Source organism: Sarcophilus harrisii, chromosome 2, assembly GCF_902635505.1.
Source record: "Sarcophilus harrisii chromosome 2, mSarHar1.11, whole genome shotgun sequence".
Classification (NCBI taxonomy): domain Eukaryota; kingdom Metazoa; phylum Chordata; class Mammalia; order Dasyuromorphia; family Dasyuridae; genus Sarcophilus; species Sarcophilus harrisii.
In genome coordinates, this window is record NC_045427.1 from 135411590 (window position 1) to 135437932 (window position 26343).

Consider the following 26343-nt stretch of genomic DNA (forward strand, 5'->3'; position numbering starts at 1 on the left):
TTCTCTGCTTCTCTATAGTAGCAGCTCAGGAGAGGAAAGATGAGAAAGAAAAATATTTATTTTCACCAGGTAGTGGGTTGAGGGGAGGGAAGAAGAGAAAGAAATGAGATAGAAACAAAGTGAAACAGAGCTATAAAGGCACATCCATCTCTCTTTCCATACACATCTACATGTGCTTATGTTCAAAACTTCTCTAAGACTTGTGGTACATCCTGTGTGGATGCATCTATGTGTGTCTATGCTTATATATGTATATATGTAATATTCACGTAGAGAGACAGAGAGAAACAGATAGGACTTGCTGAAGGGACACAGACAACCCAACATTTTAATGATGGAATAGGAAATAGATCCTGGTAGCTCTTTCTGAGATACTGATTCAGAGGCTGAGGTTCTGTTTCTTTTCATTTCCCTCCAAAGAAAGTGCTTCTTTTCCTGCTGAAATTTTCTCTTCATAGAAGGATGGATTCTATATGGCACAATGCTGGGCAGTGGAGGGAAGCCATCTTCTATCAGGATTTCCTTCTTTTTGAGTGGTCACATTTCATTTGTTTAGTAGTTTTTCATTTGTTGAATGCTTCATGACCCCTTCTGGGGTTTTCTTGGCAAAGATATTAGGTTAGTTTGCCATTTCCTTCTACAACTCATTTGACAGATGAGGAAATGGAAGCAGAGTAAGTGATTTGCTCACAGTCATATAGGTAGTAAGTATCTGAGATCAAATTTGAACTCAAGTTCTCCTCACTTCAGGACTGGTGCTTTGTCCATTGTAGAGTGCCCTGGTATATTGGAAGGATTGTGTGATTTGGATTCAGAGAAACTGGATTCATATCCTGTTACTGACACTTATTATCTGCATGATCTTGGGCATGTAAAAATTGGTGGGGTGAACTAAATTTTCCCCAAGGACCTTGTAGTTCTTGATCTATTATCATATGACCTAGAAAGATCAATTACTTCTGTTCTCCCATCATATTTAGGATTTTCCTCTAGAAATGTAGTCCATGGTCCCCTATGGATTCCGATTTCTAGAGCAGTGTCCCAGCCAGGAAAGAGGAAGTTTAAAGCAAATTGTATAAAGCAATCAGGTGCTGGAGTAAGGAGGAGTGGCAGTTAAGCAAAAGCAAGCAAAAGTGATAGGAACTTTAATTGAATGCTAGTGGTTTATCTTCAAAGCACCAAACTCACTTTAATTAAACTTGGGTGTGTGAGTGAAGATGTGTAAGTCCTGCAATTCAGAAAGGGAAATCGAGGTTAATGAAGGCAGAAAAAAGTGGCCTAAAGTGGTAGGGGAGATCAGAGGTGGTAAGCATAGTGGAGTGGAAAAACGACTCAGCCAGGAATGGAGTCATTAGTCCGTTTGGTACTCTGTGTGGCCATGTGACTATGGATGCTGAACCTTCATTTCCTTATTTGTGAAATGGGGGTAATGCTACTGTACCACTTGCTGCCTGTGATTGTAATGAGGAAAGCACTTTGCAGATCATAAAGGGCTATATAAATTTCTTTCCTTTTTCTTATTTATTTTAACATACATTGCTTTATGAATCAGTTGGGAGAGAAAAAATCAGAACAAAAGGGAAAAATCATGGGAAAGAAAAAAAATAGAAAAAAGAAGTGAACTTAGCATGTGTTGATTTACATTCAATCTCCATAGTTCTTTTTCTGGATACAGATGGCATTTTCTATCCAAAGTCTATTGGGATTGCCTTTGAAAAGGCTATATAAATTTGAAGTGTACTTATTTTGTGGAGAGTTAAAAAAGCAGGCCCCATGGTCTTTCCAAAATCCTCCAAATCCATTTTGTTTACAGCAAGAGTACCTCCTGTTGCTAATTCAGAAGATGAGTGAGGTTGAGAGACATAACTGAGGCTTTGGGGGCAGAGAAATCCATATGAGTTTGGACGTAGTTGAGGACTTTTCACAAACTCCTGGTGGAGGGTTAGGTAGTTGACCCACCTAGAGGTGTACTGGTCATTGATCACCTGGCATATAGTATGAGCTGCCCTTGGGAAGCTCTTCTTCCTAGTTATGATGGCAAAGTTCCAGAATCAAATTCCAAAATCTGAACTCATAATCTAGCCAAGGCTTTCTGAGCCACTCAGTTCTGTTTCTACTTGACACATGGGTTGCCTTCACCTATTCCAACGATTCCAAAAGCACCAAATAAAGCCCCATATATTGTGTTTTTTAAAGATGATTTTTAAGTTTTAATTTTTTCAATTTCATGTAAAAATTAAAATTCATCTTTTTTTCTTAGCTTTTTATTTGCAAGATATATGCATGGATAATTTTTCAGCATTGACGACTGCAAAATCTTTTGTTCCAATTTTTCCCCTCCTTCCCCCCATCCCCTCCCCCAGATGGCAGGTTGACCAATACATGTTAAATATGTTAAAGTATATGTTACATATATAACATTCATCTTTTAAAATTTTGAGTTCCAAATTCTTTCCCTCTTTCCTTGACCCCTTCCTTAAGGCAAGCAATTTTATATAGATTGTACATATAAAGTCATACAAAACATATTTCCATATTAGCTGTATTGCAAAAGAAAACATGGACTAGAAAAAAGATAGAGTGTATTGATCTTCAATTAGACATTAGCTTTCTCTGGAGGTGGATAACATTTTTCATCATAGGTCCTTCAGAATTGTCTTAGATCGTTGCATTGTTTAGAGTAGCTAAGTCATTCACAGTTGAACATCAAACAATATTACCATTACTGTGTACAGTGTTTTCCTGGTTCTGTTCACTTTACTTTGCATCAATTCATGTTAAGTCTTCCTAGGTTTTGTCTGAAACTATATAGATTATTTTTTCCTTTTCTTTGATATCTTTGGGATACAGATCTTGTAGTGATATTGCTGGGTCAAAGGGTATGCACAGTTTTATAACTCTTTGAAACCCCATATATTGTTAATATCATCCCTGTTTTTAGTAGGAAATTGAATCAAGAAAGATGAGGTGGCTCCTCCTGTTTGGTTGCTTACTGTTTATGGATTGACCACAGAAACTAATCACAAAGCTGGGAAAAAAGAAGCCAGGAGCCCTTTGCCCCAGGTCTCTGTCCCCAGGGGAACTCAACAGCACCTATATTCATATTCATCATGAGTCACTGACAGCACCAAAATGCCTTTTAGTTTCCTCATCATACTGGTAGTCCTTGTGGGGATTTTTCATTAGGTCAGTAATTAAAGAAGGTAAATATCATCATGAGGCCCCCAGTTTTCATCTGAACTGAAGCCCAGTTTCAGAGCTTTAACAGCTCAGCCTTATGGATAAAGCAGATTTGCTGTTAGATTCCCTGAGAAACTTGTTCCCCAGATGTCTTATCTTTCATTCTGTTTATTTCACTCTTGATCCCAGTTTTTCCCTGATACAGTTTCCCATTTTGAGTTCATATTCCAAATGGAGTCTTATTTCCTATGATTTCAGGTTTCTCTCCAGGTTTTTCAAAATCTTAGATCAATTCTTAAAGGATGCTATAGTAGAAGACATTAAGATCATAGGGGTTTTTGGAGGGCTCTCAATTCATGGAACCAGAATAGGTGGTTTTTTGAACAAATTGTGAATGGACAGCCACAGGAAAACTTGGGCTATCAGCAGATGCAGAATCGATGGTGAGGATGGGGAGAGAATCCTCTTAACCTCCCTATGTCAACCACTTTGCCTTATTCTGAAACCTATATTGAAAATTCTGGGACTTTCTTCTGAAGACAGTAGGCTTTACCATTCTAATTCCTTCCCTGCCAAGTTTTTGCCCTTCCAATCACTCAGCATTCTTGTTTTGCCCACTAAAGTCCATTTCCGATCTTTTCTTATGGCAGGGAGGTGACCTTGGTTGCCCAAAGACTATGCCAGTTGAAGTTCAGGCCCTGCCAACATGAGTTTTACATCCAAGTATGGTGGTAAAATTTGCCTAGCTAAGGTTGGAGAGACTTAATTCCAGATTGATTGCCTAGTGATGAAATTTTGGGCCATACAAACTCATGAAAACTGGCTGCTAAGGTGCACCAAAACATACAGGTGTCATGAGCTCTATGTGTGGAGGCTGTATTCACAGACATTTTCAATACAATGAAGAACTGAAACTTATCTTGATTCCTCCTGGTGGAACATAAACTCCATGAAGACAGGATATCTTTAATTTTGTCTGGGTATCCTCTGTGTCTAGCACAGTGCTTGACACAATCGAATTGGATTCTCATTTTTAAAAACAACAGAAAGATAATACTTATGATTTATATTTTACAGATAAGGAAACTGAGGCAAAACAACTTAACCATAGTCACAAAACTAGTATCAGAGTTGACATTTAAACCCAGATCTTCTAAGTCCATTTCTAATATCAAACTGCACTATACTGCTTCTAAAAATCTATGACATTATTGCTGTGGTATATTTACATATTTGAAGCCTTTTGGGATTCTCACCAAATGCTGTTGCTATTGCTTTTTCTTTCTTCCCTCAATGTTCTCTGTCTCTTATGCCTTTGTCACATTCTACCTTCTATAAGTTATTCAAATCCCTGTTTTATTTCTCCACCAACAATTAAACCCAGTGAAAGCAGGGACCAGGTCTTATTTGTTTTTCTCCCCTGCCCTCCCAACCTTGAACATAACCTTGAACATAAAAGATGCTTTCAAAAGATCTATCGAACATAAGATTTGGATTCAGAAGAACAGGTGTTAAAACCAGAATGCCAGCACCTGCTACCAGAATATCTTGGTCAAATCACTTACCATCATCTGGGCACAGTCTTCTTATATGCGAGAGGGGTTTGATTTTTTAAGAAATATTTTAACATTCATAAAATAACATTAAAAATTTAATTTTTTTAAACATTCCCTTCCCGTGACCTTACCCTATATTCCCTAGTACAATTACAATAGGTTCTAAATAAGGAAAAAAAATCACATAGGGGAATAGAATGTTAAAGTGGAAAGGGTCACCTAGTCCAAAAACTGGTCATTTATAGATAGGAAGACTCTATTGGTGGGGTTAAGAGATTGGATCAGGGTCACACAGGCACTAATTAGCAGAAACAGAAGGCTGGTTCTCACACTCCAAATACTACCCTGAATTTTTGGCGACAGAATCACATTTAAAATGCTCTTGAGGTGCTCTCTATTTAAAGAAACTAGAGGGCAGTTAGGTGGTGCAGTTAATAGAGCACCAGCCCTGAAGTCAGGAGGACCTGAGTTCAAATCTAACCTCAGACACTTAATATTTCCTAGCTGAGTGACCCTTGGGCAAGTCACTTAACCCCAATTACCTCAGGAAAAAAGAAACTAGAGAGAGTGAAGCTTTCTGCATAATGGATAATTTCCTTTGTGGAACCCGCTCTTATTTCTTTGGCATTTCACCCCCAGTTTAAATAGCTCTATGGAAGGATTTAACAATGACAGAAAGAGGAGGCAGGGAAAGATGCAGTCTGCATTGCTCCAGGAAGGCTGATGAGATGGATGGAGGGGAAGAGAAAAGCAGACTGCTATTAGAGTCCAACTTCTGATACTACCTAGCTGGGTGACCCTGACTTATTTGAACGCCCAGACTCTCTGTAAAACACTTAATAAGATTGATGTAAGAATCAAATCTTTCTACGCAGAAGAAATTTTATGACTACTGCTCTGTAGAGACGAGCTCTTAACAATGAAACCGTGGAACCCTAAAAGTCTTATAAAAGCATTAGAAAGCCCTTCTTCACTTTTTTACCTAAGGGAAACCCAAATCATTTCCTCCGAGCCTCTGTGACCCTAGACAATCACCCTCAACTCTACCCGCCTGATACCGGAACCCACGGACTTCAAAACCTGACTTGAGGAGCAAGATAGACTGAGAGGCTCAACTGTGAACTGGAGTGACCCCTCAGACGGAGCGGCAGAAGCTACTTTCCCCGAACTAAGGAAGAAGCGTGGGGGGAAGACACAGATGTCTGTGTCAGGACTCGTGTGGGGGAATGAGGTGGGGAGAATAAGGAAGGGGAAAGGGACAAGGTAGGGATGCTGGCTAAAGCCACCTGATGCGGCTCTGGGTACCTTAGTCCTCCTTCCACTATACTTTTTGAAAGCTGGGATTGATTTGTGGCTGGTTTTTTTTTTTTTTTTTGGGGGGGGGAGGGTATTCCCAACGCTTAGCTAAACAATAAATGTTGGTTGAATGAGTGACCGCTCTTTGCATGAATTATCTCTTTTCCCCTAGAGGGGACAGAAGTTCTTCCCCCTAACTTTCCTCCTGGAGGACGGGGCACCTTAGAGCTACACAAAGTGTGATTGAGGAAGGGTTCCGAAATAGGGGAGCGCGGAGTAGATGGACAAATTGAGGTGCTGGGCTGATCCCCAAATCTCAGAACCGTATTTCCTATTCTCTCCTCACCCATTCACCTATCCCGGCATTCTGGGTAGAGACCGAGGCTTCTTCCTGACCTCGAGCAAAAGAAAAAGTAGCCTCAATGGAAATTCGGACTCACCCCGGCGGGACCTAGCCCCACTTCCCTCCCTCAGCCACACTTGGGGCGGGCGCCACAGGATATTTTGGGCTCGAAAACAAAGCGTCAGATCTATTTGAGGGACTTTTGTTCCATTGAAGCCCAAGCTCGGGGCCCTGCGGCTGGCCCGGACTCAGCCACTTCCCCCAGGACCTGACGCGTTTCCCCTCCACCGGGGACCGATTTAGCAAGCCCGACGCGCCACTTTCAGTCTCAGCTTCTCCTTTTCTTCCCTGGCCTCGGCTGGAGATGGGGCCGAAAGGGGTGGGGGAAGGGGACAGGATCTTGCCATTGCCTATCAGTGGAAAGGGGAAGATAGAAGATAAGTTTCCCAGTTTCCATCTGCTCAGATCCCCACAGCCTGCGCTCAGCGAGGCAACTGGCCCCAAGGAGAGGGAACGGGCAGTGGACCGGACAGGCAGAGTGAGCAATTGTGTTTAAGATTCCACGGGACTGCGCACTCCTCTCGATTTCTCCACAAGTGGCCTCTTGCCTCTCTTTTAACGGGTATCGTTTTCATATACAAGGGGTACCCCACACTGTATGGAACAACGTGTAGACAGTTTGCATGGATGCCTAGAGAGCTGAGGGATGCTGTATGTTGTACCGTATGCTGTACCGTATTTGCATAATGGTGTAAAAACCCTGGGATTTTGCGTGGGCTGCTGAATTTGCAATATGTATTCTGTGTATGTGTCCCCAGCGTGTGCCATGTCCGTGTGTGACACCTCAGAATAGGTGTTTGAGGGGCACAAGATGGTGTTGTGAAAGGGACACTGGATTTGAAGTCAAAAGACCTGATTCTGCCTTTCATGTGGGATTTGACACAGGTCACTTAGGATCACACATATAGAAGAGACCTAAAGGTTGTTTAGTTCAACTCCTTCATTTTTACAGATGGGGAAACAACCCCAAATGGATTAAATGACTTGTCATAGCTCCTGATGATTAAAACTCAGGTCCGATGACTCCAAAATCAGCATTCTTCCTAGAATTGTGGATTTAATTCAGAAAGGACCTTAGAGGCCATTTGAATCCTACTCTTGCACGATTTTCACATTTGAGGAAACTATAGAGAAATTCTGTCATTTTCTGCAGTTAGTGTCTGAGGTAGGATTTCAATATTCCAGATTTTCTGACTCCTAATCCAGTTCCATAGCCTCTGTGCCATGTTGATTCTTTGTAAAATTAGTGAATTGGATTAAATAATTTCTAAAGTAGCTTTTGGCTCAAAAATCCTATGATTCCTGTGGCATTGGATCTCAGTATGTATGAGTATGCATCGCTTGTATCTTTGTTTGGACTCTTTCTAGGGGTCTGGCAAAGGAATATATGTGTAGTCACTGCTTCCTTCCAGATAACCTCCCCCAAGTTTTTACTGACACTTTCCTATTTGGGACATACTCTCCTCATTCCTTTCCCCAAATTCCACCTATTCTCTAAGTTTCACTTCAAGGGCCCCCTCTGCTAGGAAATCTTCCTTGAGCCTAGAGGAACCTCCATCCCTTTTTGCAACTCTTTCTGAAGGAAGATCTTTGATACGGCCTTGTATGAAATACTTTGGCTTTGGAGTCAGAGAGCATGGAATCAAATACCATCTCTGCCACACACTGTGTAACTTTGAAGCTAACTGCTCGACGCCTCCAGCCTCAGTTTCCTCATCTGTATAATGAAGGGGTTTGTTAAACTCTGAGATCTCTTCTAGCTCTAACTCTATGATCTATGAACTCTTATGACCGTCTTTTCTCCTTTCACCAATGGGTGACTATATCAGTGCCTAGCACATAAAAAGTCCTCAGCATATAATCATTCAATAACCATTTATCATGAGCCTACTGTGTGCAAAAGTCTATGAGTACAAGAAAGAATGAATGCATTCAAGGCCTCTAGTATGTGTGCAGAAATGCCAGCATATCTGGGTCTATTTATGGCCTTTGCAATATATACTTCCGGACTTCACAATTGATGGGTGTGTTTCATATTGCTACTGAAGGAAATGCACACTTAACTTGCTGTTTTTGAGGCTTCCACTTTCACTTTATGAGTTAGAGCTAAGTATGGTAGGCTTACCAAAGTGGGGGGTGGGGGTGGGAATCAAGATGGTCTAGTAGAAAAGTAAGCTTCTGAAAGGCTCAGCAGACCCCTGGCAAATAGCCCTAGCTCCTCTTCCTTTATTTAATCCAATGTCTCCTGGTCAGGGAGTTGATATTCTAGAGAGGAAAAAAAGGTCATCTTGTTCTTCCTCATTTTTACCCTAACCAAAGGAAAATTCTGGCTACAGGTAACTGAGATACAGATGGAGGACCCTTTTATTTTGGGAAACTAGCAGCTTTAAAGAGCTACATAGTTCTGTTTCTTGGTGAAGACAGAGCCACAGCAAGTTTGGATACTAGAAAAAGACACATTTGTGTACTATTGCCATTTTAGAAAGCTTTGATATGAATCCAAATGATACCTCTATTACTTAAAGCCAACATTAAGCATTGGCTTTAGTGGCCACTTAAAAATCTTGTCAATTTGGAACAAAAGGTTTGGCAGTTGTCAATGCTGTAAAATTACCCATGCATATAACTTGTAAATAAAAAGCTATTAAAATAAAAAAAATATGCATGGAAAAAAATAAAATGCATAGACTTGTCTATGAAAAAAATCCTGTCAATTTGAATACAGTTCAATTATTAAATAAACCATTAGATATCAAATGGGAGACCCTTGGGACTCTCAGCCCCATTCCTCAACACTCCTCTTAAAGCATATTAGGGTGATAGACCTCCTTTTGGGCTGATTCCCAACAAAGAACTGGAATTTACTTCCAAATCTATACTATATGATGTGGCCTCCTAAGTGGGATTTTTCTGTAATGAGATTGTTAAAGCCAAAGATTCTCAATTCATTTTCATGATACAAACAGTACACTGTGAGTCCCTGTTTCACCCTGGGGTCTCCCTACCTCTTAGGTAGATTGGGCATCTGGAGATAGTGGACTGTGGAAGACCAAAGTGGCACAGTAACTACTCACTCCCAACTGATGCATCTCATAGAATTTGTCTTAGAGCTGACATTAGAAGCCCCAGCCCCTTCATTTCACAAAGAAGCTGAGGTCCATAGGATGGAGGGCCAAGATCCCAGAGTTCTCAGTTAGCTAAAGGAGTTGGTACTCTTAGGACAATCAGATTTTAGAATTGAAAAAGATCACAGAGATGGTTTGGTTCAACTGCATTTGTCTCATAGATGAGAATACTCAGGCCCTGAGAAGAAAAAGGACCCACCCCCCAGGTTCTAGTGTATTGAACTAGCTGAGATTCAAAACTCCTATTCCAGATTCCAGCCAGACTGCTTCTACCAAGCCATTCTAGTAAGTCTTCCATTCTACTTTCTTTTTTCACCTATTCCTTTCTTTTCCTACTCGCTTCCCCACTCCCCACAATGTTTATGTCTTAATGGACCATTGGCTTAAGGTAACTGTGTGTGTGTGTGTATCAATCTCTTAATAGCTACGAGTTTTTGTTTTTTCCATTGTACTTCAGTAATTGTGGAGTCTTCATCTTCAGCCCCTTAGTTTTATTCTCAATCCTTCTGTCAAGTAATCAGTTTTTCTTCTCAGCCTCAGCTTCCTAGTCTGTAACATGGTGATTATGAGCCTCTTAGTAGGGCAGAGAAGAGATATTTGGGGTATGTATGTGTAAGAAACAGAGACAGAGACAGACTAGAGAAAGAGAGACAGGGAGACAGAGCGAAAGAAACAGAGTGAGATGGAGAGAGAGAGAGAGAGAGAGAGAGAGAGAGAGAGAGAGAGAGAGAGAGAGAGAGACAAAGACAGAGACACACACACCGAGAGAGACTTCGCCTGCCCGTGCCTGCAGGTGTGTAAATGGGAAAGTTAATTAGTGACTGTTTGAGATGCCAGGATGAAAGGGGCCGGTGTGGACCGGATAATTTCAGGTAATATCAGGACAGCCTCCTCCTAGGTGGGCCCAGAGCCAGCTCCTCCTTATCCTGGAAGGGGGGAGACTAGGGAAACAACCCCTCACCCCACTCTTAAGCCGTGGATCACATCCCCAGAGGGGCTGGGGGAAGGGAGAATTCTGATCTAAGGGTCTTTTGTCTTTATAGGGAGTTGCTTGTTAGTTGCTAAGGAACTGTAGATCTTTGTAGATCCAAGACTCCATTGCCTCATCTGACTTGGGGAGTGGGATGCTGGGTAGAATTCATTGAAACTGGGGGAGTCCATCTAGAGCCCCCAAGTCTCTGCCCATCACCCCAATTCCACGACATTATTTGCTGGAGATTTCTGCCTTTTGCTGCTAAATCGGAGTCAAAAGATCTGCAGCTGGGAAGGATCTTAGAGCACATTTAGTCCAATCCTCCCGAATATGGGGAAACTGAGTCTTCCTTCAAGGCTCAGCCATGAAATCTTCTCTATCTTCCCAATTATTAGTGCTTCTTCCCTCCTAAACTTTCCATGAACCACCTTTATTTTCATATACAGTCTCCCTTTTCCTCCCCCTCCCTCTACCTCTCCCCTTACTCCCACTCCCCCGCCCCCAGTAGATTATTAACTTTGAGGACAAGGACAGTTTTGTTTTTTGTATCTTCGATGCCTGGAGCAGTGTGTTGCCCATAATAGGTACAGTTTAATTGTCTAATGGAATCAAGTTTCTCAGAGATGAATAGACTTGTCCAAAGTCACAAGGCAGTAAATAGGAGAGCAGGGTTTGAACCCATTTCTCCGACCTTAAGTGCTATTTCCAAAGAATCAATAGCTTCTCAGGCTTTAGTCCTTATCCTCCTTGATCCTCCTAGGACAGGCAGGCAGGCAGGCAGGCAGGCAGGCACACACACACACACACACACACACACACACACCACAAACACACCACAAACACATTTGAATAGACCCCACCCCAAAGGGCAAGGAAAAACAGGTGTGGTGCTGACAGCTCATTGGAAATTCAGTGGAACTTTAGTGTGCATACCAGGCCTTCTTCCCTCTTGTACCTGGAGTCATCATCATTATTATTGTTTTTATATGGAAGTTTTCCAAGGTGACTTGTTCTTTTTCCCTCTCCCTCTCCTTCTCCCTCTGCCTGCCTCTCTCTCTCCCTCTCCTTTTCTCCTTCCCTCCCTTTCTCTCTCTCTCCTTTTCCTTCCCTCTTTCTCTTTTCCTTCCTTCTCCCTCATTTTTTCTCCCCCTCCCTCTCCTCCTCCTCTTTCCTTTCTTTTTTTCTCCATCTCCTCCTCCTTTTATTTTACTCCTCCTTTCTTCTTCTCTATTTCTTGTCTGTATCTTTCTCTGTCTCTCTGTTTCTGTCTCCTTTTCCTTCCCTCTTACCCTCCCTCCTCCCTTTTCCCCTCCCCTTTCCCTCTCCCCTTTCCTCTCCTCTTTTTCTCTTCCTCCTCTTCCTTTTTCTCCTTTCTTCTTCTCTATTTCTTGTCTGCCTCTTTCTCTATCTCCTCCTCCTCCTTCTTGTCCTCTCTCTCTCTCTCTCTCTTTCTCTTTCTCTTTCTCTCTCCCTCCCTTCATCCTCCCAAAGAGTAATTAGCTCAAAGCAATGGTTTTCTCAGGGAAGAATCGGATGGGTATAGAAGACCAAGGAGTAATTGGCAGAATCTGGCTAAAGGATGGATCTTGCCTGGGAGACAGTGATGGGGAAGCTCTCTTCTGGGCAATCCTTGCCATTACCAAGGGGGCCCCGGGATCACGATAGGTCAAGGAGGGGAGATGCACAACATTTGACTCCTACCATCCATTTTCTCTCTCACTCTATCTGGGATGTAAGGGGAGGGAGCTGGGTTTGCTATAAGTAGTCCAAAGGGTGCATGTCTGTTTCCCAGTAGATAGCTGGCACTTCTCCCAAGTGGTCATCATCACCTTTTCCCAGGTCCAGGGACATTTTCCTATATTTCTTTTCAGTAGATCTATTATTGGGGATCTCAAAGCAATTTGTATCTCTCACATTCTTACTCCTAGAGGAGGAAGATACAGAGAAAGTCTGGGGGGAGGGACTTTATGTAGGAAAGCTGAGGCTGAGGTGAATTTTTCCAAAGAAATCCACAGCAGATCAGGTATGCCATTCTTCTCCCTGGGGCTCTCCAGAAGGGTGTGGCTTAGCCAGTCACAGAGTACACACATAGAGCAGTTTCTCTTATTATTAATATATGTAAAAATATATGTATCTATATATTTAAGGGTAGAGTGCAAAATGGGATAGGAGCTTTCTTCTAAAACTGATAGAAAACTCCAGAATACAAGGGAGAATGGGGGGTGGAGTGGGGAGAAACCAATGAAAAAAAGGCAAAGAAAGTCAATAATTTCCTTGAAGGATAAACATCCGATCCACCCCACCCCCAAATAAACACCCTCACCACAAAGAAGGAAGAGAATCAGGGGGGAATCTGTCTGTGTCTGGATCTGGTGCAGCCCTAGGAAGTTTAGCCTCTCTTATTTCTCTTGGCACTCACCCAGCAGCCAAAAAACACCCTGGTGTTGGGAGGAGGGGGTGGAGGGAAGGGGGGTGGAGAATGATGTGGAGGGAGATGTTGACACACTAAAACAGTCCCCATTGCGGCTGCCTTCCATGACATTGTAAACGGTCACTTCCTTTTGCTTTTTTTAACTCAGATTGCTGGGCTGGGGGGTGGGGGGGGGAGGAGGAACTGTGGGACCCGATTTCACCACCCGTATTTCCTCTTGGCCCCCGGCTTGGTCTCAAATGCAGTAATCCCACAGCGGCGGAGTCAGAAGGGACTCGGAAGAGAGCTGCGGACTCTGAGCAGTTGTGGGCTACCTCCCTCTGGAGCCCTGGGGGACGTTTTTAGGCCTGTCCAGCGAGCGGCAGCAGCCGGGTTAGGAGCTGGCCAGAGGCTGGCAGGGCCACGGTGCTGTGTGGTGGGAAGGGGATGGCCCTGCGTTCTGGGGCAGTGCCTTTCCTCTCATGATCTCAAAGCACTCAATTAACATCATCCTTAAGACTGGCCAAGGTTGGGGATGGGGTGGCCATGGAAAATGTGAACTTGTGGAGGACAAATGAGGCAAGGATGAGGAGCTGAAGGGGGACGGCCAGTGGGAGACCAAGAAGGTGCAGGGGGAGAGAACCTAAGTGACTTTTTTTTTCTAGGTTATGAGTCACACTCTGTAGGGTAGCTAAGCCTCAGGGACTCCGAGGGGAAAGCCTCTGGAGGAGTGTTAAGTGGAAGGGAGGGTGTGGCTGATTAATTAGGTTCGTGAAACCATACAGTACCCAAACTGAAAGCCGTCCACTTTAGAAGTTCTTCACCTGCGGTCCTTGAACCCCTAAAGTGTCCTAAAGGGGGAGGAAAAAAATCTTTCTTTTTTCAGAAACCTCTAACTGAAATTCAGCCTTTCCTTCTACTCTCTCCAGAGGGGATTGTGAGGCTACTGCTAGAACACAAGAACCCCTGATTTAATTGAACCCCCTCATTTTAAAAGTGAGAAAGCTGAGGTCCAAAAGAAGGCGAGTGACTTGCTCGAGAAGTCAGATCAAGTTAAAGTTAACGACAAAGACAGAATTAAAAAGTAGATCTCCTGTTCTCCAGCTTAGCACCCCCTTGATTCCCCCTCACACCTTGGAGACAACCTCCAAGTCTATTTTCTCTCATCGACTTTTTCCCGATTAGGGTAAGAAGAATGAACAGAAGCCAACAGATCCAACCAGATGGCAATTTAGGATGTCATTTTTATTTTTGATGGGGTGACAAGGAGATTCCAAATCCAGAGGCCACAGCCTGAAGTTTTTCAACAAGCTTGAGATGACCTTGTAGGGGGAAAGAGTGACTGGGCAAAGAGCTGGTACCTTCGGCACAGAGCTTGGAAGAAAGGCCTGGTTCTGTCCCTGGTCATTGGCAGCTCTCTCCAGTGGCTAGTAGGTCTAGCTAAAAAACCATGCTAGTTCTGGGTGAGGAATTGGGTGGCGGCCACAGGATGGCCCAGGTGGAAATGCTTTATGAAGTCATTCATGGCCCAGGAACCTGAAAAGAAAAATAAGAGAAGTAAGGAAGTGATGTCCATGGTCGATCCTTTGTCGTTAGAAGGGGAACGAACTATCAGGTACTCATTTAATAGGATGCATGAGGAAGGACTGATCATTTAATTGTTTGCAGGAAAGATCACTGGGGTGGGGGCAGTGAGGGTGGAGGAAAGGGGAATAACCTAATCCTATATAGCCTCTACCCTATTCCCTCATTCTCTCACAGTCCATAGATCCGGTTTTATCAGATAAAATTCCGAGAGGTCTTGGTGCCTGGAACTATTGCAGACTGGGAGTAAATTTAAGGTTCATCTATAAACCCACTGGATCCTGGAACAAGATCTTGATATCTTCCTGTCTCCATATTTGGCTACTCCGGCTTCTGAGTCTGAGAAGCCTCGGCTTGACCCTCTGATCCATCTTTCTTGCTGCTCTCCCATCTTACCTCCCAAAAAGAAGGAAAAAAATCTACCACCAACTAACAAATATACATATAATGTAATATTTGCTGGTGGGGCAGATCAGGCAGGATACTTCAAGGTTAATGGCAATGCCGAGGCATGACAGACTGTCTCAGAATTTTGTTGGGCATGAAAAAATTACTGAAGGTTGAGAAATGGAGGTTAAGGGGTTCCAATATTGGTGCCTGCTAGGGAAATTGAGGCAGAGCCAGAGGGCAAGGGAAGAGTCTTAGAGGAGGAAGATTTTTTTTTTGGTAGGTAAGGCCTGGGAGAAGAGGGAATTGCCAGAATAAATAAAAAGGGGCCGAGGGAGAGAGGGGGCAGAACATGACACAGGAAGGGAAGTGGTGAGGTCCTCAATGTTAGCCCTATTGCTTCCTGGAGGAAATACAAACCCCACAATCTAGTATTTAGTTTGCTCCCCAAACTGTTTCCCTTTTACCTTTCCAGAGCTCTTTACGCTCTTTACCTTCTCTCTTCTCTGGGCCATCTGGTTTACTAACTTTTCCGTGGAGACATTCCTTCTTTTGTCTTTGTTCTGTGTACAGCCCTCCTGTCTGGTGGGGGCTCTGATTCCTAGAATTGAATCCCGGGTCCTGATCCCCCAAATATTAGCATTCTCTCTTGAAATCACTTTGTACATACTTTGTCCTTGCTTACTTGTGTACTGCTGTATTCCTCCACTGGGATACAAACAGGGATTGCTACATTTTTGTCTTTGTGGCTCAGAACTCAGTGGCTTGTGTGCAGGAGGCCCTTAATCCACATTTGTGGAAATGAATTTAATTAAATGAGATCCTTCACTCAGGAGACCTTGCATCTTAAAAGAGGCCCTTGGGGGTAGAGAAATGTTTAACCCAAGGAATGGATTTCTAATTGTGGAATTTTAGGCATCTGTTGTTGAACATTTCTGAGGAGGAGATATAACCAGAGCTCCTTAGAATCCCTTAAATCACAGCGTTCTCAATAAATATTCAATTGAGAAAAATGGTGATTTGATCATTTTAAGAATGGAATAATAAAAAGGAAGGATGTTGGAAGATCTATCTCCAGCCCAAAGGTCCACCTTAGGCATTTATAGTCCTTTCAACTTACCTGGGGGCATTGCCAGGTTTGCATTTGCCCAGCCAGCCTCTCAGGGAGTGCCCAAGGCTAATTTCCTGGAGAAGTAATGGGGGAATATGGCAAAAAATTGGAAAGTTGGAGTCTGAAGCAATAGGATTCAAATCTTGGCTGCAATGCTTAAATAGCTTGTGAGTTTAGGAAAGTTAAAGTCTCCCTTCATCTGTAAAATGGGGATGAAAATACTTGTTCTATATGCTACACAGGTTATTATGAATACAGTGTCCCTTAAAATAAGTGAATGAAGAGCATTTAGGTGGCATAGTGCATTGGTCCTGAAGTCAGAAGGACCTGAATTCAAATCTGGTCTCAAGACACGCACTAGGGTCCTAGGCAAGTTACTTAAGGCCCATTGCTTCCAGAAAGAAAGGAAAGGAAAAGGAAATGAGCAAATGAATGAAAAGCTTTTTTTTTTTTTAAATGTATAAAATATTGTGCCAATGGGAATACAAAGAGAAGAAGGGAGATAGCCTGCTTTTAAAGAACTCCTACTTAGTTATGTTCTGGCTAGTACTCCCCAGAGCCAAGGCACTCCAAGGATATAATCAGCCCCAGGAGGCAGTGCACCTCCTGGGTAAAATTGTAGAGGCAGTCAAAGGAGTTTTATCTTTGGTGACTTTTTAGTATTGCCTTTCCCTCCCTAGTGTTAAGAGTTCTTTTTTCCTCCCTCCCTCCCTTTCTTCTCCCCCTCTCCCTCCCTAAAAGAATCAGGGGCTGTCACTCACATTAAAGCCTTAGCATTTTGAGATGTTATGCTTCATAGGGACATTTATATTTTAAGTAAGGCCCTCTGGGAGAGAGCAAAGCTTAATTCAAAGAAATGCGTCCCTAATGGAAGAATGTCAGGCATCAATGGGATATATATATATTATATATACACAAAAATATATCTTATATGTATTTTATATTCATATAATGTATACAATACACACATATATATTTGGGAAGAGGTAGTCCTTAGGGTCCTTCAAATCATAGTGTGCCTGCTGCTTATTTTGGGGGAGCAAAATTAAGTCGGCAAGCATTGAATAAGTACTTATTATGTGCCAGAAACCAAGCTAAGTGCTGGATATAAAAATAAAAGGAAATACAGTCTCTGCCTACAAGGAGCTTTCAGTCTAATAGGGGAGGAAATACATAAAATGGAGCCTAAAAGCAGGTAGGTGGGAGGTCTCAGCTCCAGGGGGCTTGGTAGGGAGGTTCCAAATGTTTGGCCAGGGCCTTCCTCAAAATTCGGGTTCCTGAAGAAACTCATCAATGGGAGAAGAGGCCTTCAGGGGCAAAGAAAGGAGGAGACAGCTGAGAGAAATATGGCTTAAGTCCAAAGAATGAGTAAAATGGCTAAGTCTCATCTTTTGAGGGTTGGGGATAAGAATGACAATTAAAGGGGTTTCTTGGAGCCCCTCATTTTATTCAGGTTTTGCTTTTTCCATCTGATAAGGGATGGACTGACCCACAGAATAGAGAAGCACCTCCCTCTCCATCCAAGGAGGGAGGCAGGCTGGCTTTGACTAATGTGGAGTCCTTGCCGGCCCCCAGCTTCTCTGGTATAGGCTCTTTACCTAGTTAACACCGAAGCCAGGACTATGCCCTTTGGGGGTCACTTAATCCAAGCCAAATAAGACAAGCATCTCTTCTCTGACACCTGGGACAGGTATGCTCCAACTGCTGCCCATCATCCTTATTCTGGTCTCTGTGGCAAAGCAGGAAAAATTGATTCCCCCTTTCACATGGCAGTCCTTCAAACCGTGGGATTATACTGGTAGATCTAGAAAGGACTTCAGAGGCCAGGACTTCAGAGGCCACCTAGCGCAAGCTTCTCATGTGATGGGGAGAAAAATGAAAAGACATGACTTGGCCATTGCTGGCAAAATTCTGGAATCGGTTACAAGGATACTTTGTCAATGCAAAATGGAAAGTATTAATCAGTAAAAGTTAGCATGAACTGGTCCTTCCAAGTTAACTTCACTTCCTTTTTTTTTTTTTTTAAAGGGTTGGAAACTACTGGACCAGGAGAATGAGATAGGCAAGTTATATCTGTATTTTGGCAAAGCTGAGATAAACTCCATAATATCTTTGAGGAGATGATAAAGTTATCTGGGCTAGATCAGTGGTGTCAAGCTCAAATAGAAATGGGGAATGGGGGAGGGTGGGAAAGGGGAAGAACAGAGAAGGGGAGGGGAGAAGCACTAATCCATATACTAGGATCCCTGCTGGCTGCATATTGATTTAGCTCTTAAATGTGCTTTACTGCATTTTAAATTTATTTTGTCAAATATTTTCCAATTACATTTTAATCCCCTTCCCACTTCAGTCAGGAATATTGTGGGCTAGATGTATGACACTTCTGGACTACATTATAGAGGTTAGATACCAATTGAAGGACTGGACATAAAGAATGGTGATTAATAAATTGAATCCAATCTAATGAAATGTCCCAGGAATCTCGGCTTGAATCTTTTCTCTTAAATATTTTTTCTCCTGAATGAGGATGTAGATGAAATGCTTTTTAAAATTTGTAGATGACCCAGAGCTGGAAAGAGAGTAAATCTATTCAATCATAGAGTCAGGAAGCAAAGAGACCCTGACAGGCTAGAGTGATGGAAGAAATCTAATGAGAGGAAGTATAACGGAGCCGAGTTCAAAAAAATCAGTTGTACAGAGTCACTGAGTAACTATTGGTCATGTGAAAAAGTCCTGAAGATTTTAGTAGACCACAAGCTCAGTATGAATCAACAGTGTGACGTGACAGCTAAAAAAATTAATAAGACAATGAATAGGGAAGTGTGCACTAGGAAAGGAGGTAACAATCCTGATGTTATGTTGTCCTGGTCAGATCACATCTAGAATACTGCCTTTGGATCCAAGTGGCTCATTTTCAAAAGGAAATTAAATTGGAAAGCATGTAGCACTGGGGAACCAGGATGGTCAGAGGTCTCCAAACCATGCCACATAAAGAGCTACTTGAAGAAACTAGAGATATTTTGCCTGAAGAAATTTAGACTTAAGGGATACATGGTAGTTATTGTCTTCAAGGCCAGAAAATAAGGTTCTTCTTTTTTAAAATGGATATTTAAAATTTTGGGGTCAAATTCCATTAAATCTTGAGTAATGGAACAAATTTCCTATCTTGTTCATTATATTGGACAATTATTTGAAAATCCTAAATAAAAGAGCTTTTGTGAGCAGTATCATAACCTGTGCCCTTCTCAGAGTTCTAATGGATTAGGGCAGGAGAAGTATTGGAATTTGAAATCCAAGAACCTAGGTCCAAATCCTAAGGCTACCAATTATTATCTATGTAGGTAATACACAGGTAGGGGGAAATGACCTTTCTGAGCAGCTTACGTCACCTCTCTGTGGCTCAGCAATCATGTCTATCCAGGTTTTTTTGTTTGTTTTCGTAGTACATTGATGTCCATGGAGGTCTCATGTCCTAAATTCATTGAGGGTGGGTAGAAGCACTCTTACCATGCACTCCTCAATGTCTGGGATAATCAATATCTTGCTAACCTTTGTTTTATATATCCCAGTTTGAAGATCATTCTTCTTGGAAGAGAAAGCAGAAGCAAAATGAATTAATTAGCTCCTCCTTTTCCCCTCTGCGGTCGATTATCATCATGTTCTCTATCTCAAGTGTGGCTATGGCATCTTTTCCTCTTCCTCTTTCAATCTACAGCAATTTAGTAAGCATTTATTGAGTGCCTACTAAATCTAAGGCTTTATAAGGAAGAGGAAGAAAATATGCATTTATATAGCACTATGTGTCAGACACTGTGCTAAGTGCTTTACAGATAGTGCCTCACTCCATCCTCACAAGCCTGGAATGCAGGGGCTATTATGATCCCCATTTATGAACTGAGGCAGACAAATTAAGTGACTTGCCCAGGGTCACCCAAGCTACTAAGTGTCAGAGGCAGGATTAGAGTCTGGTTTCTACTGACTACAAGAGATCAGTGTTCTTTTTCCTGGAAAAAGATTCCACTTAACCAAAACTTGGATCATTCTTTTCTCCTCCAAATTCACCAGGAATTGTAATCTGTTAGACTGTGTTCCAGGGGAACAAGAGCAGTGAGGAAGGAAGGTAATGGACGGTGGGCATGTGAACCTGACAGAAGATGATGACAAAGAGAAATCCCCTACACCCCTGAGAACTTCCTTCCTTCCAGATCTCAGGGGGCCACCTTGGGGTCTCATGGCTCCCAGCAGCTCGCATCCTACTCTAGCCATGTCCTTCTCCAGAAACACTATGCTTGGTTTTCGTTGGCAAATATTTAAGAGTGGGCTCTATCTTCAAGTTCTACTCTTGGAAGCAGATATATCCATATCCTAGTCACCTCCTCTCTGATTCTATTGGGATGCTGCTTCTCTCTCTCTCTCTCTCTCTCTCTCTCTCTCTCTCTCTCTCTCTCTCTCTCTCTCTCTCTCTTTCTCTCTCTCTCTCTCTCTCTCTCTCTCTTTCTCTCCTCCTTCTTCCTTTCCCTTTTCATCTCTGTCTCTCCCTCCCCTTCTACATGTCTCTTTTCTCTCTCTGTTTTTGACTCTGTCTCTCTCATCTTTATCTCTCTCTTTCCCTCTCCTCCTCCTTTTCCTTCCCCCCATCCCTTCCTGTCTCCTTCTCTGTCTCTGTCTATCTCTGTCTCTCTGTCTCTGTGTCTCTCTTCTCTGTCTCTGTCTCTTTCTCTGTTTCTCTCTCTCCTGTCTCTCTCTGTCTCTATCTCTCTGTCTGTCTCTCTTCCTGTGGCACCCTTCTCTTCCTCTGAAAGATCTAAAAGGAAGAGGAGTGAGTCAGACCCTTGGTGAGGGGGCTGAGGGTGTTTCAAGCAAGAAGCCAGAGGACTGTGGTTTCTTTGTGGTTACTGCTCTGAGAAGAGTCCCACTATGTATGGATCAGCCTCTTTCCACAAGCTGGAGTGGAGTCAGCTGTCTGTGCCATGTGGAGCTTATACACAGAAGCCTGCCAAGGTGGGCTCTTCCTGGGTTTTTGTGAGAGTGAAACTCCAGAGGGTCCAATCAAAACCTATGGTTTCATTCTGACTGAAAGGGAGAAACAAGGAGGAGATGCCTGATACATGCATTGCTTTCTGGGATGGTGCTTTGTACCTTGCTAGGTGAAGAAGGGCAGCAGTAAGTCTGCTTAGCAGTCCCAGGATATTGGGCGGGGAGGGGGCTGGCATTCAGCCCATGGCTCCCCAAAGATCCTCCTGTTCTTGCCTATTTATATGACAGGTGCTAGTAAATTCCTCCCTTCTTGACCTTGCATCATTCTCACCCTGCTAATCCCCAGACTTCCTAACTTGGTCATAGGAAGAAATTAAAGACTTGTACTGAGGCCACTGGAAATTCATTTTGTTTAATGTTAATTGAGCTCTCACTGGTGCACTGCAATCCTTTTGTTCAATTCTTATTGATTCCCAATCATACTCACTACAGGTATTGTTCTTCTCTAGTCTCCTATAAGTGTCCAGGGATAACTCTTTCCTATCTTACTTTCAGCAATGCCTCAAAAGATGAAAACCATCCCATAAATCCTTTATTGCCCCTCTTCCACATCTCAAAATTTCTCAATGTCCTTCCCTCTCCTCGAGATGACCTTCCCATTCCCAATTTTCACATGTGATCTTGACCTTAATTCATCTCCATCTTCTCCATGACCTTTTTAGATCAATAATCTCTCTCATGTTTTATTGGCGCCTGACTCTTTGTCAAAGACACATTCACAGTCCACAATGGAAAAAGCATCTCTGCTACAACACAAATAGCCACTTAGCCTTAATTCAAACACCTCCAGTGAAGGAGAACTCATCACCTGTCTAAGCTGCCTATTCTATTTCAGATAGATGTAATTATTAGAAAGTTTTCCCATTCACCAAGTATTACATTTAGGTCTTTGAAAATTTCTCTTTACCTATTACCTCCTTCCCTTCCCCCTAAGTTCTATTCTCTGGGGTCAAGAAGAACAAGTCTAATTTCTCTCCCATAGGACACTTTTTCAAATCTGAGTCTTCTCCTCTCCTGGCTAAATATCCTGCTCTCCTCAAAATGATCCTCATGTAGCATGGGCTTTAAGGTCCTTCACCATTCAGATCTTTCCAATTAAAAAAACAAAAAACAAAAGGCTTCCCTTGATGTGGATACCCTCTCCACCTACCTTCTTTGCTCCTTAATTGTCAAATTTCTAGGAAGAATAGTTTCCACTGTTGTTTCTATTTGTTCCTCACTCATACATTCCTTAGTGTTTTTAAATTTGTCTTCCATCCTCAATCCCTCTTCTGAATTTCTTTAAGGTTATTAACAATCTCTTCAACACCAAAATCCAATGGCCATTTTGGACCATCCTCCTGGACTTTTCTACAGCACCTCCACCATTGAACACTCACTCCAAGATACTGATAATTTCTCTTGTTCTTTGGCTGCCTTGACTCCTGCATTATCATGGATTCTCTTCTCAGTTCTTCACTAGTTTGTCTTGGTCCCATCCCTGAAGTGTGAGTATCCCCCCAATTTTTAGCACTCTTTCCTTATCTCTCTGCACCAACTCCTTGGCAATCATCTCCTCCGATGGTCAATTTCTATGCAGATCATTTCCAAATCCGTAGTTCTAGTCTTGATTTCTCACCATTTCTAATCTTGGCCCCAACCTCACCATTCTAATGCTTGGGAGACATTGCTACAGGCAGCACACACACACACACACACACACACACACACACACCCCACATAGACACATACAACATGTCAGGAGATTATAAATGGAGTAATAATACTCATGATACTTCCAACATTTCCAAAATTGGTTGCCCCAATCCTCTCTAAAACTCTCTTTTGTTAATAGCATTGAACATTTATTAGTCACCCAGGCTTGCAACCCTGAAGTTATTGCCCCAGCCTTCCACAATCAGTTGTCTACCTTCCCTATTCTGTTTCTGAAATATCTCTTGAATCTTTTCCCTTCCCATTAAATCTCAAAGTCTGAAGGAATTTTGGAGGACATCTAGCCCAACAATGGAAAGAACACTAATTCTGGAATCATAGGAAATGGATTCAAATCTTACTTCTGATACTGAGTTTCTGTTTGATTTTAGGCAAATCCCTTTACCTTCCAGTGTCCTCAATTTCCTTATATGTAAAGTGAGAGGGTGGGACTAGGTTGTTTATGAGATCTCGTCCAGTTCTAGGTCTTTTGATTTCTGTTTCTCTGTACAATGATTTCTTCTGTGACATCCAGACAAGTCCATTTAAAACCTGCAGTGAAGGGGGAGCTAGTACCTCCCAAGTCAGCTCATCCCACTAAGTGCTAATTGCTAGGAAGTCTTTTTTCCTGAAGTCACTTTGAGTTACAAGTGAGTGATGGCCTCATACCTTTTGCTGTTCTTCCCTCCTCCTCATCTACCCGGACTGTGGTGGAGTGTAAAGGAAAGACTTCTACACTTGGAAACCTGAGTTTGAATCATGATTCTGGCACTTATTAGTTGAGTACCAGATAAATAGAACTTATTATATGCCAGGCATTGTGCTAAGTACTGGGGATACGCATATAAGGCAGTCTCTGCCCTTAAAGAACTCGCATTCTACATGACATATAAAGGGAACCTGGAAAAGAAGAGGAGGAGGAAGGAAGAAGGGTACCTGGTTGGGGGTTTGGTGAGGATACAGAGAGGTCTGGCCCATTGCAAGATAAGGGGAAAACTCTGCTATCAGAGTCAGGGGATCCAGGAATGGAATCCAAGTTTCCAGTAGGATGGAAATGGTTTGAGAAGAGGGCCATGGTGAGGAGGCAGCTGGGATTAAGTAATCCATGCAGCCTTTCTGACCCTTGCTTTCCTTCTCTGTAAAGTGGACACGATTCTTGGGGTACCTGCTTAACATGTACTTTGAACATTTTCAACATCAGTGACTAATGTCGACCATTATTTTATTTCTGGTCTGCTGGAGGAATAAGGGGGAATGGGACCACAGATAGACTTAGTGGGAAGTCCAGCTGGCTCTCCCTAGAATTCTCCTTGGGCCTACTGGCTCCTGCCATCTCCAGGTGGGGCAGCTTTTGGTCTGACTGATAGAACTCCACCCAGCCCTCTTTACTCTGCAGCTGGTGAGCCTGGGAGCCATGCTGTTCCCACTCACTGCTTTCCCATGTACCTCCTAGACCACTGCTCTACTGCCTCCCATCAGGGACAGTGGCCTGCAAAAAAAAAAAAAAAAAAAATCAACTCCAGCCTAATAACAGTCCCGCCAGGATCCTGGCTTAAGTCTGTAATTTGTCTGGCTCGTTGGCAGGGCTGGCTGGCGGTGATAGGAGCGCTGATGCTTTTCTACTGAGATTAATGATATCCTGGTGCTGGTAGGCGGGAGGCCTGAGCCTTTTATTTTTTATGCCATTAAATGACATCCAGAGATTTCCACTCTGAAGCTGAAAAGCCCCCGTTCCACCACATTCAATTACGCCTGGAGATTATTTGCTGAGTGGGGGAATCTTGGAGTGGAGAAGCTAACTTTGACTTTAGCGGGAGGAGAAGAGTTAGGATGTGAAGATTTAGATCCCCCCCCGGGGGAACCCCCCCATTCCCTCCCATTTCAGGCAGAGTTGCCCAAAGGCCCAGAGGACCCTGGCGGGGAGAACCAGGAGCTGGTTCTGGAGAGAGCATCTACGGGCCTGGTGGGGTTAGCGGAAGCTCTCCCCTGAGGAGGCGGCTAACTAGGTGTGGATGCAGGTGGTCTTCCTGCTTAGTGCACCCTTTGGACCACCATTGGCCCCTCTCTTTGGGAAGAGCAGCAAGGGAGACTTGTAGCCCTTGGGATGCTATGTCCACTCTGAAGCCTTCCTCGTCGCCCAATCTCTCCCTCATCTCATAGCACTGTGTGTTGCTCTTAGACGCTTTTTATGTTCTCACAAGGATTAATTTGTCTTTGTGCCTTACTCCCATCAGACTGTAAGCCCCTTGAAGACAGATGCTGTGGTCCTGACCAATGGGCCACTACTGGGGAATGAGTGCTTGCCACATGAGTGAGTGATGTCAGTCAGAGCTGTAAGAGAACCCAGGGGTCATGCAGTTCCTGAGAGGAGGAGCCCGGGCCTCCAGTGAGGTGACTGCTGGCTCACTGCACTTCCTGTAAACAGTTCTGGCAAGACGTCTGCTCGTGGGGGTTGGAAGGTTTCGGGGAGCTTGGGATATTATTATTATCTGTAAGGTTTTTTTCCCCCATGATTTCTTACTTACTACTTTGAATAAGGACACACTGGCTGGTCCAGGGTGTTCTGGGAATGGGACAAGGCTAAGGTGTCCATCTGAGAATTGCCCTAGAAAGGCCCCAGCTGGGGCGCTGCCAAGCCCCCAGTTTTACCAGCTCGGCCAGATGGGTGGTGCCTGTCCAAGCAAGAGAGATCCCTTGCATAAGTGTTCAGAACTGACTCAGGGCGGTGCTGGGGCCTCGTGGGGGGTCGTCGGCACAGGCTCCCCGAGCCTCCCCCCAAAACCTGCATTTACACAAAGGGGTCTGAGAGAGCAGAGGGGACTGGCAATCAGAAACTCCGGGGAGGCTTCTCTGCCACCAAGCCCTACAGCAATTTGGGGAAGAGCTCCCATTTTAAGAAAATAAAGTGTGTGTGTGTGTGTGTGTGTGTGTGTGTGTGTGTGCGTGTGTGTGTACAGTGTGTGTGACTTTTATGCTTCGAAATTTCATTTCTAAAATACAGTTCGGTCACCTTCTTCCCAATGACCCTTGTCTTATTCACCTATTATACCCTCAGGCCTTCAGCTTAGCCACTCAGAGATACACTTCAGTGTCTGACAAGTTTCAGCCCATCCTTCCTATTTCATTGTCAGAGGATGGATACAACAGCGTCCGGGCCAAATTCAGGGTTGTGTAAAGTGGGGCTCCTAGGGAAGGGAGGATCAGAACTGAAAGGGGCCTCACACACCATCTAGTCCAACATCCTCATTTCATTAAGGAGGAGGCAGAGACCCAGAATGGCCTGTCTAAGGTCACACACCTTCATCCCCCCACTCCCGGGCTCTTCTCGATGTACCATAAACGGCTTTTCCCCTCTTGTTTGGGTTTTCTCTCTGGGACTTCTGCCAGCCCCTTTGGCTGAGGGGGGCAATTTTACAGGGCTGATTTCAGCCTTTGGTCAGGGAGGGAGGAGCTTTGGGGGCAGTTAGGCCTCCCTCTGGTCTCTTTAATCCTCACCTTGGGGAAGCCTCACTGGCTCTTTGGGGTGAGGAGGAGGGCTAAGAAAGGGGAAGGGGAATGGATTTATTTTTGACAGCTGGGCTCAGCGGAA

At 43.5% G+C, this 26343-nt stretch overlaps 1 protein-coding gene across 1 annotated transcript in view; it reads right to left on the minus strand.

Moving 5' to 3' along the window:
• Nucleotides 1-14167: 14167 nt before the first annotated feature.
• The window catches only part of PEBP4 (phosphatidylethanolamine binding protein 4), a 263686-nt gene continuing 251510 nt past the window's right edge, over nt 14168-26343 (minus strand). Inside the window, exon 7 of the mRNA XM_031950890.1 lies at nt 14168-14479. Within this exon, the coding sequence (XP_031806750.1) occupies nt 14397-14479 (83 nt within the window). The 3' untranslated portion in view covers nt 14168-14396. The remainder of the gene's footprint in view (nt 14480-26343) is intronic.